Source organism: Astatotilapia calliptera, chromosome 6, assembly GCF_964374335.1.
Source record: "Astatotilapia calliptera chromosome 6, fAstCal68.1, whole genome shotgun sequence".
Lineage (NCBI taxonomy): Eukaryota > Metazoa > Chordata > Actinopteri > Cichliformes > Cichlidae > Astatotilapia > Astatotilapia calliptera.
The window spans coordinates 31,006,740-31,017,625 of NC_137427.1; the positions used below are offsets into that span (position 1 = coordinate 31,006,740).

At 42.8% G+C, this 10,886-nt stretch overlaps 1 protein-coding gene across 1 annotated transcript; it reads left to right on the top strand.

The window, feature by feature from the left end:
- The first annotated feature begins 664 nt into the window (after positions 1–664).
- On the top strand, positions 665–5,621 carry LOC145429518 (uncharacterized). Its single transcript, XM_080303137.1, has 3 exons — positions 665–936; positions 4,980–5,069; positions 5,290–5,621. The coding sequence occupies exons 1-3, from the start codon at positions 800–802 to the stop codon at positions 5,504–5,506; spliced, it is 444 nt and encodes a 147-aa protein (XP_080159263.1). The 5' UTR covers positions 665–799; the 3' UTR covers positions 5,507–5,621.
- Positions 5,622–10,886: the final 5,265 nt, after the last annotated feature.

The window sequence follows — 10,886 nt, forward strand, 5'->3', positions numbered from 1 at the left end:
TGGCTTCTTGGAGACTGCTGAGCTTTTTTTCAAATATGCATTTATTTTTAAAATGGCCGATAACTTTTCACTCAAATCTCTGTTCTGAGGTGGCAGGAAATGTGTCAAAATGATCTGAGTGTCTAGGCTAGAGTTGGAAGGGGAAAAAAGAAAGAAGTATGGAAGAGCTGTTTTGCAAGAAAAGTCGGTTTAACTTATGGTGAACAGCAACCACTGTGGCCACAAGATGAAATTGCAGGATTACAGTAATAGCATTACTGATGATTGAGCAACATTAGGCGTTACACACATTTGACCCAAGCGTTCACAGAGGGAGGGTTTTATGGGTATTTCTTCTTATGGTGGCATAGTCTTGGTTTAAAATATATGGACGGGACAGTGAGCTGATTCATGTAGACCAGGAAACAGAAGAGAAGACGTGACTGATGAAGGGTATTGTGATGTAGCATAACTTAAGCAGCAAGGAAGGTGATAAGTAAATAGCATTAGCAGACAATTGAAGTTCTTTTTAAGCATACTTTATTGCTAGCATCTCCCTTTTACCATAAAACAATCAATCAGGCATGCAAAAATCCCACTGGCTTTATACAAGACTTTGCCCATACCTGACCTCGTTAGTCCCTACCATTGAAACAAAATAGGTCAAACCAAATAATACAATTCTAAACAAAGAACAGGAATAAAGTCATACATGAAACTGACAAACTCATTTACTCAACTAAATGGTTTGTAAAGTAAAACACTGCATACAATATAACTCAAAAGGCTACTTTAAAGAAAACAAACAATACTATACAAAATGAAAACCCTCCATTTGGTTACACCCAGTGATCCAATCATTGACCTCATGACCCTATATAAACAGGAAGTAGTGGGCGGCCCTTCCCATACACCCGTCTCACATACAGGACCTGAATGCACAACATGGACACCATGGTAAGTATAACCAAAGCAACATAAAGAAACATAATTTACTAGACATGTGCCTGTAAACAGAAGAAAATTCAGATGATCTGATGGTTAGTAGTGTTTGCTTTAAAACACATGCATGGATGTAAAGAATGTAACTACTGCTACCACAAACAAAACCCGGGAAATTGTGTGTTAAGAGAAGTTACACCAGCACTGTCTAAATTAAAGCATTATGGCTGACTGTAAAATAACAGAACACAGAATAACAATATACGCAAGTGACAAATGGCAAATGAATTCTGTCCTAGCCACTTTGTCACATTCCCCCCCCCCCCTTAAGTCCGTTACTCTTCATAGGAACGGGAAAGAAAGTCTGCCACAACATTCTTTTTCCCTGCCCTATATCGAATCTTAAAACAATATGGCTGCAATGAAAGATACCACCTCGTGATCCTTGCGTTGGTGTCTCTCATTCTGCTCATCCACTGTAAAGCTCGATGATCGGTTTCAAGCACAAATTCACCTCCCAGTAGATAGTATCTCAGAGTGTCCAAAGCCCATTTTATTGCCAAAGCTTCTTTTTCAATTGTGGAATACTTCATTTCTCTGGGGAAGAGCTTATGGCTTATGTACTGCACAGGTCTTTGGTCCTCTCCATCACCTTGCAGCAACACAGCTCCCAGCCCAACTCCTGAAGCATCAGTCTGTACAATAAACGGGCACGTAAAGTCTGGACACTGCAACACAGGCTCATTACACAAACAGTTTTTCAAATCCATGAATGCAGCCTCACACTCTGGAGTCCATTTAATTTTGTTGGGGCATGATTTACGAGTTAAATCACTAAGAATAGCTGATCTGGTAGAGAAATTAGGGATGAAACGACGATACCAGCCAGCTAAACCCAGGAAGGATCTCAACTTTTTCTTTGTAGTCGGAGGAGGACAAGAGGCAAGGTTCTCGACCTTACTCACCTGAGGGCGGATGACCCCACCCCCAATGACGTATCCCAGGTACTCCACCTCGGTCTGTGCAATGTGGCATTTCCCAGGGTTGATGACTAGTCCAGCTGTTCTGATGCGTTGCAGGACATCAGCCAGATGTTTCACATGGTCCTCCCATGTCTCGCTGAACACCACAATGTCGTCAATATACGCTGCTTTCAGAACCAAGTCCACCAGCCTCTGGAACGTGGCTGGAGCTCCATGTAGTCCGAAAGGCATAGTTCTGAAACGATAAAGTCCGCTGGGAACCCTGAATGTAGTTAAATCCCTTGAGGACTCTGTTAGGGGGACTTGCCAATAACCTTTACAAAGGTCGAGTGTTGTGAGGTACTTGGCATTACCCAAGCGCTCAATCAATTCATCCACTCTTGGCATAGGATATGCATCAAAAGCAGAGACAGCATTAAGTTTTGAGAAGTCAACACAAAATCTCTGTCTTGCATCATTTTTCTTGGGGACGAGTACCACAGGGCTACACCACTCACCTCTAGATGGCTCTATAATCCCTGTTGCAAGCATTTCTTCCACCTCCTGTTTCAATGCTGGCATTAGCTTTGCTGGAACTCTGGAGGTGGTATCCCTGATGGGTGGTTGATTCGAACAACGCAGGTGTATGTCATGCTGAATAAGATGGGTGTAGCCTGGCTTTGTGCTGAAAAGCTCCTGTGGCATTATGGCCGCGAGCTCCTCCTGCTGTTCTGGTGATAGATGGCTCAAATCCGGAAATAGCTTTTCTTCAGTACTGGTGGGAAAGAATTGCTCTTGAGGCTCTTCTTCCTGCAGTACAACACGAGCCCACAACTGAAGTGATTGCTCTGGCTTCTCAATCCACTCCCTCAACATGTTGACATGAAACACCTGTTGCTTTTTCCGACGATTCGGCATGTTGAGCTCATAAGTGACAGGACCTGCTTTCCTGTTTATCACAAATGGCCCCTGCCATTTGGCTAAGAGACTGCTTTCAGTGGTTGGCAAAAGGAGCAACACTTTTTGTCCTTCTTTAAAGGTCCTCCTGCGAGCTGTCTTATCATAGTTCTGTTTTTGACGTCGCTGGGCACTTACTAGGTGACAATGAGCCAGTTCCTGAAACTGTTCAAGCTTGTCCCTCATTTTCAACACATAAGAGAGGGAAGAGCACTGTTTTTCAGGGCTAGCTTCCTCCCAAGCTTCCCGAAGTACATCCAGTGGACCTCTGACATTATGGCCGTACAAGAGCTGAAACGGAGAAAATCCAGTTGATGCTTGTGGTACCTCTCTATAGGCGAAAAGCAAAAATGGAAGCCATTGGTCCCAGTCTTTTCCCGATTCTCTTACGAACCTCCTCAGCATTGATTTCAGGGTTTTATTAAACCTCTCAACAAGTCCATCAGTTTGTGGATGATAAGGGCTCGTTTTGATTCCGGTAATTCCCAGAAGTTTGTAGACTTCTTTCAACAGGTTGGAAGTGAAGTTTGAGCCTTGGTCTGTCAAGATTTCTTTGGGAATACCCACCCTTGAAAACATCTGTATCAGAAAATTAGCTATTTGGCGGGCTTTGACCCTTCTCAATGGGAAAGCTTCAGGATACCTTGTTGCATAGTCACAAATCACTAGAATGTACCTATGCCCTGAACCACTTCTCTCCAATGGGCCGACAATATCCATGGCAACACGAGAAAAGGGGACGTCTATTACAGGCATAGGAATGAGTGGGGCTCTGTCTCCTTTCCTACTTGGGGCTGTCAACTGACACTGTGGACATGATTTGCAAAACTGGGCAGTGTCTGAAAATTGCTGTGGCCAAAAAAAACGAGTTACCATTCTGGAAAAGGTTTTAAGATGTCCTAAGTGGCCTGCCCAAGGAACTGAATGAGCCAACTGCAAGACTACAGGCCTTAAGCTTTTGGGAACAACCAACTGGTCACCAACTTTGCTACGACGATATAGTCGTTCATTCTTAACAATGAATACTTCCCGTACTCTGTCTGTAATCTGTGCTGATTCTTGGGTGCTCTTAGCAAACAGAGGTGCTAAAGAGGGGTCCTCCCTTTGGAGTTGGACAATATTGCTCGGGACAACCAGGAGCTCATCGATCTCTGGTTCAGGAAGTGACTCAGCAATTTCTGTCCCCCTCACTTTTTCCTGTCTTCTCTGCATTTTACTTTTCTTTATATGCGGCCTACTTGGTCTGTCAATATCTGGAATTTCACTGTCTGCATAGGGCAACTCACTCAAACCTGGCTCTGACTGAGAAGCTTTATTACCAGACCTAGTGACTACTAGCAGACCTTCACATGCAACATGCAGATTCTTCTCTTCTCTGTCCTTCTCTGTCTTTGCTAATAACTCCCCAAGAATTGGCATGTCCCGGCCCAACACAATCTGGTAGGGAAGTTTATCCATTACTCCAACTGTAAGTACGTACTCCTTTTCATTAACTTGAAGGCAAACATTGGCAATAGGATAATCAACATTATCACCATGAACACACCAGACTTTAACTTTACCACAAAATGTGGTGTCGCTAGGGAGGCAATCTTGCCTGACAAGTGTGCGGCTACTGCCTGAATCCAAGAGGGCAACACACGGTTTTCCCTCAATGAAAACACAGATGGTGTGCTCCTGATCACTGGAGGGTACTAGAGACTCTGTTTCTTCCTCTAGCAAGTCAAAACACTGTGGTGAAAGACACATGTAAGTCTTACTGACTTGCTGACCTGGGCAATCTGCCTTAAAGTGACCTGCTTGACCACAGGCATGACACACCAACGGGCCTCTCTGCTTTACTTCTCTAGCGCGGCTACTGCTAGTGATTGGGGAACTTTGTTTAGGGCTTTTAGCTTTGTACCCATTCCCACCCCTGGACCTACCCACAAAAACATTGGCTGAACTGGGTTTTCCTACCATGTACCCTTTTTGTGGGCGTCGGGCTGCAAGAAAAGCCTCTGCCATCTCTGCAGCTTCTTTTGAAGTGGTGGGGTTGCGCTCTTTCACCCAGGTCCTCAGCTCTGGGTTAAGAACTCTGAGAAACTGTTCCATCACTATGACATCTCCTATTTGGTCCTTTGTCTTCTCCTTTGGAAGCATCCACTTTTCATATAGGTCTTTAAGGCGGGTTCGCAGCTCTTTGGGTGTCTCATCGTCCTTCACCGTCATGTTGCGAAATCTGGTTCGGTAAGTCTCAGCACTTATTTCAAATTTTTCAAGAACGGCGGTTTTTACCTTATCATAGTCCATTGTTTCTTCAGTGTCCATAGCAACATATGCCGCACGTGCTTTACCACTAAGAAGTGGAGCCAGATGCAGTGCCCATTCTTCTTGTGGCCACTGACATCCTGTTGCAATCCTCTCAAAAGTGGTTAAATAATGTTCAATATCTTCATCCTCACCATAGGGCTGCATCTTCGGGCCTTTCCAACCGCTTACTCTGCCCAGATTGGATGAATGTGGTGCTGCGGAAGATTCAGGGGGGTTTCCTCGCTGTTGAACAGGTTGCTGCACCTTTTGCCGCACTGAGGAACTCAGAGGCACTCCGGAATCAGCTACTGCACCTTCCCACAGCATCTGATGCTCCCGGTGCTCCGACTGGACCTCCTGCTGCAGTTGGCTGAACTGGTGTTGCATTCTATGCCACCGTTCATCCTGGCGTTGTCTGTCCTGCTCCCATTTTGCCTCACGGTCAGCCTGCTGTTGCATCAGGCCTTTTAATAAAGTTGAGAGCTCTGAGAGACTTTGTGCTTCCGTGCTGTGCTCACCCGTAGCTTCTGGCAGGTTGCCATCATCTTGGGCCTCCTCTGGGGGAAAATCTGTTGGCCCTTGAGGTTTCCTTGACTTGGCTGATTTCTGCATTGCTATAACCTATTGGCCTGGAGCCACTGCTGCCACCATTTGTGATGTAGCATAACTTAAGCAGCAAGGAAGGTGATAAGTAAATAGCATTAGCAGACAATTGAAGTTCTTTTTAAGCATACTTTATTGCTAGCATCTCCCTTTTACCATAAAACAATCAATCAGGCATGCAAAAATCCCACTGGCTTTATACAAGACTTTGCCCACACCTGACCTCGTTAGTCCCTACCATTGAACAAAATAGGTCAAACCAAATAATACAATTCTAAACAAAGAACAGGAATAAAGTCATGCATGAAACTGACAAACTCATTTACTCAACTAAATGGTTTGTAAAGTAAAACACTGCATACAATATAACTCAAAAGGCTACTTTAAAGAAAACAAACAATACTATACAAAATGAAAACCCTCCATTTGGTTACACCCAGTGATCCAATCATTGACCTCATGACCCTATATAAACAGGAAGTAGTGGGCGGCCCTTCCCATACACCCGTCTCACATACAGGACCTGAATGCACAACATGCACAACATGGACACCATGGTAAGTATAACCAAAGCAACATAAAGAAACATAATTTACTAGACATGTGCCTGTAAACAGAAGAAAATTCAGATGATCTGATGGTTAGTAGTAGTGATGGGCAGATGAAGCCCCATGAAACACTGAAGCTTTTCATCCAATTGGTTCACCCCAACGGGAAGCTTCATGAAGCTTCATTTGCTCTAGCAGGACACCTACTGGACGTAAAAATAATAGCTGGCATGAATTTGAAGAGTGTGGCATTTTGCACACAGCCTGTAAATGTCAACAACAAAAGGAGTGTGTAAAACATGTATATTGTAGTGATGGCAGTATACTGTGTATATTTATAGTGGCAGTATGGGAAATGATTATTTGGAAATGCTTGAAATGGAAATGATCATTTACTGTGAGGTGAGGTGTGGTTGGGGTGTGGACAGTAGTTGTGCTTTTGTAACGTTGAGGTATGGACAGCTACACACTGAGGCTTTGAGCCTCAGTCCTGCCTGTTCACATTTTATTCTGTAAAAACTAAATTTTCCACTGCTTTTACGTCCTTTTTAGTGGGGAGAACATAGCTGGGATTTAATGATTTAACAAATCTTTTGAATCCTTTGTCCTCCACAATGCTAAATGGCTGGGAGTCCTCGATCACCATGCTGACCAGGTCTTCATCTATTTGAGATTGTTCTCCTGAGGAAAGACAATAAAGACAAAGCACAAATATAAATATCACACACGTAACATATTACAGTTGTATAATATTGTTATATCATTTAGTAACATTACTGCATGCTATATTATCATTGCATTTGATGGCTCACCTGGTCTTGCTCCACAATCCTCTTATTCTCATGCAAAGCTCTGTAGTGCCTAAGCATGGATGAGGTGTTGTTGTTATATCCCAGCTCCCTGGCACATAGCAAACACTTCACCTTGTACAAAAGTCAAGACAGCTCAACATAAATTGTATTGCACCATCAGTATCATGACAATACATCTTCTGTAGAAATTTACATACCTTGTTGGGAGGAATAAAATCAAAATGTTCCCACACAGGGGAGGACATCCTCCTCTTCTTAGCTGGCTCCATTCTCTCCTGACTTTCTCTCCTCACTCTCATAAACCTCCAAACGGTCTCCAAACTCTCTCTAACCGCAGCTCTCCATCAAACACCCACATTTTGAATGAAGTCTGAGGGGTTTATATCTGTCATATCTCGCGGCAAAGTTCGAACCACTTCATGAACCAGTCACGTGGTACAGCCGGGCAGCGAGGCTTCGGACGTCATCATTTTCAGCTCCTCCCATAAATGAAGCAAGCCTCGATACGCGCTTCGCGGAAACGCCCCCTCCATTACTCGACACACGCTCCGAAGCCTCGATACAGAACGGCCCATCACTAGTTAGTAGTGTTTGCTTTAAAACACATGCATGGATGTAAAGAATGTAACTACTGCTACCACAAACAAAACCCGGGATATTGTGTGTTAAGAGAAGTTACACCAGCACTGTCTAAATTAAAGCATTATGGCTGACTGTAAAATAACAGAACACAGAATAACAATATACGCAAGTGACAAATGGCAAATGAATTCTGTCCTAGCCACTTTGTCACAGGTATGACGCACCACCCTCATGTTTTAGTCAAGGCTATTACATATCTTAAATTTCAAACGGGTGCTAATGATGTGATTATGATGGAACCCTAAAGCCCTGGGTTGAGAGCTAGATAAAAAAAAAGGCAGCAGATCTTCTGGAGGTTTGTAAGGCTGTTTCACAGCTCGTCCAAGAGGCTTCTTCAGCTCTAAAAAGCAATATGGAGAGTCCCAGGTATTTAACCCCTAGTGGGCGTTGTCCCCTTTGGAGGTGAACCAGGTCGTTGAGCCACTATTGATCATGTTAGTCATAACATGAGCTAAGGTGTGGAAAAAAAAGACATGGGCCATTACCATCACTAGTGGTTAAGGGCGAACCTACTGTGAGACCTTGTCCCCAAGCCATCATGAGACTTATTGAGGTCACCTGACACAAGGTGTGAGTGGGGGTGAAGCATCTGGGAAGACTGCATCATCGGGGGCTGATAGCTGGTGTCATAAATTACCACCTGTATTCAACGCTGGTTGTTCACAGTGGACATAGATCAGGGGTGTCAAACATAAGGCCCGATCCAGCCCACTGGATAGCTCTGGAAAATGTGAAGGACAGCATAAATTTTGGATTTTTAACTCTACTTTTTTTTAATGTTTTACAGTTTTTCCTACAGGTAAAGACTCTCCCATGGCCATTCATACTGCACCAAAGTAATCAAGTAACAGATAAACAGTTAAATTCAGAAATTTAAATGACAGAAAAGGTCTCGTTGTACAATAATTTTTGCTTGTTTTTTGTCAGTTAACAAAGACTTTCTCTTTTATAACTAAATGAATTGAGTGCATTGAGCTACCAGAGCTTTTTCTCTAGTTTTACACATTTATTTTATACAGCTGACAGATTTATTTCATTCACTGCAGCAGCATTTCTTTGTTGTGTAGAAAGACTGATGTGCATTCTTGAAATTGCTCTTCTTTATTTTTAATCTCACTGATTTAATGTATATTTAAAATTCTTTACACTGACAGAAAATAGACTACCACTGGTCCGGCTAACTTAAGTGGGCTGTATGTGGCATCCTCAAAAGTATCCTTTGTCCTTTAGGTGCGTTTGTACTGCGGAGTCCTCTCCTGTTGACGAGGCTATTCTATGTTGAACCTTGTGTTTATAGAGCAGGTGTTTCATCTACATAGAGGTCCGAGCACTCCTCACTGCCCTGCACAGCAAACACTATGTTGTTTAGCTTGTGTTTTACCCTCGGGACAAACCAGTTTGTATCTGGTTGTGATGTCATTTTTGGAGAAAATACTTCATTCATTCAGGGCTTCTTCAGTCCTCAAAACAAAAAGTGGATTTCTCATCACCCACTGGAACTCAAAGTAGCTGTGATCAGGACCTCTACACCATGGGAGAAGAACATTATCTCTAAGGGAGGACAAAAAGAAGAGGAGTACACACATGTTGGCCTAAATCAAATCAGCAAAGATGCACAGGAAAAAATGTCAGAAACCAAAATGAATACCAAATGGAACAACTGTCGTCCTTTATGTAGCAAGTTTGTCAGAGAAACTACAGTTGCCTTTTTTTAAGCTCTCAAGACTACTATGACCTGGATGACTGAAACTATGGTAAATGATAACCTTTACTCCACTGAAGATTAGGAAGTTTACCACCTAAACAGAATTTAATGCTGTCGAGTCACAAGACTACAACTTTTTCCTGATCCCTGGGGTGTAACCGTATCAGTAATACAATATCGTTAAAACTGAGTTTTTCCTTCCTACTGTCACCATGTGCTTGCTCAAAGGGGCTCATCTGATTGTGGAGGTTTTCTCTGTATTATTGTAGGGTGTTTACCTTAAAATCTCAAAAAGCACTTTGAGATAAATAATTGAACTAAATTCTCACAGGATGTTAAAAGTAAAAAAACAACTCACAATCCACATTCAATCAAAACGGACATCAAACTCATATCTTGCTGGAGAGACTGGTCCAAATGTGGAGTGAAGCCTTGAAACCAGACTATGCAAATAAATGATGGCACCCAAAATGTAAGCAGCAGCGTCTGACTATTCACACTCTGTCCACAGACCTGCTGCTGCTTCTCATAATGTTAAATTCATTATGCTTTTATCATGCTTCATAGCATCCTCTGTGCTCCACTCCCCCCCAAAATTAAGATTCATGTTAATTATATAGCACTAGGTTGTAAAACAAGACGCAAGATAATGTTGGAATAAATAATTCATCCAGAAGAAAAAAGCTTTTATTCATGGTGAAACGCACAGGATGATTTCAGCCTGAGGAAATGAACTACTGTGAAGTCTGGTGGTACAGTGGCAGATTGTGGCTCTTGGTATTCTTTGGGCTCACCTCACTAAAAGTCATCCATACTTAAAAGACAGATGTGTTCAATGTAACCCTTTCAGTCTTGGTTCGTACAGGCAACAATAGAGGGGGATGTTTCCTGTCAAGAACCTGGCACTGTACCACCATCATGGAAGATGTTGAAATCCCTTAAGTTCCCCTTTATGAATCAAAAAGCGAGGAGGGTTCTCGATCAAACACTGATACAGCCTCCCTTACATATGCGCCTTTAAACATCCTCGCTGGGAGGAGCTACGGTGAGAGAAAGAGATGAGAGGGAGGGAAACAGGAAGACATGCTGGTTTAATGAAAAGCACCCGGCTCAGCAGGGATTTCAAACCTTTATGTTGAGAGGCCAAACAGCTTCAAAAGTCTTGTTCTAATAAGACATTAATCCTGCACTGTTTACTTTCCCCCTTTGCAGGTAGCCTTTCACTTTCCAACAACTATTCTGGCTCTGTATTGGCCAGCATTGGCCTTGCTGAATGCAATCAGCCTTATCAGCAAACAAGAACACACTCACTGGTGCCAGTTGCCAAGATAATTATCTGTGCCAAATCAATATTGCACCATATGATGATATAACACGATCACATCAAAGTCATATCATAAACAAAACAGCATTTTGTATGAAACTTCAAAAATACTTAATGCTC

Excerpts from the sequence above, each read along its gene's own strand:
- LOC145429518 (XM_080303137.1), top strand. The coding sequence starts at position 800 with ATGAAAACCCTCCATTTGGTTACACCCAGTGATCCAATCATTGACCTC. Across the intron at positions 937-4,979 it reads TGCACAACATGGACACCATG|CATCCACTTTTCATATAGGT; the intron begins GTAAGTATAACC and ends CTCCTTTGGAAG. Across the intron at positions 5,070-5,289 it reads ATGTTGCGAAATCTGGTTCG|GGCTGCATCTTCGGGCCTTT; the intron begins GTAAGTCTCAGC and ends TCCTCACCATAG.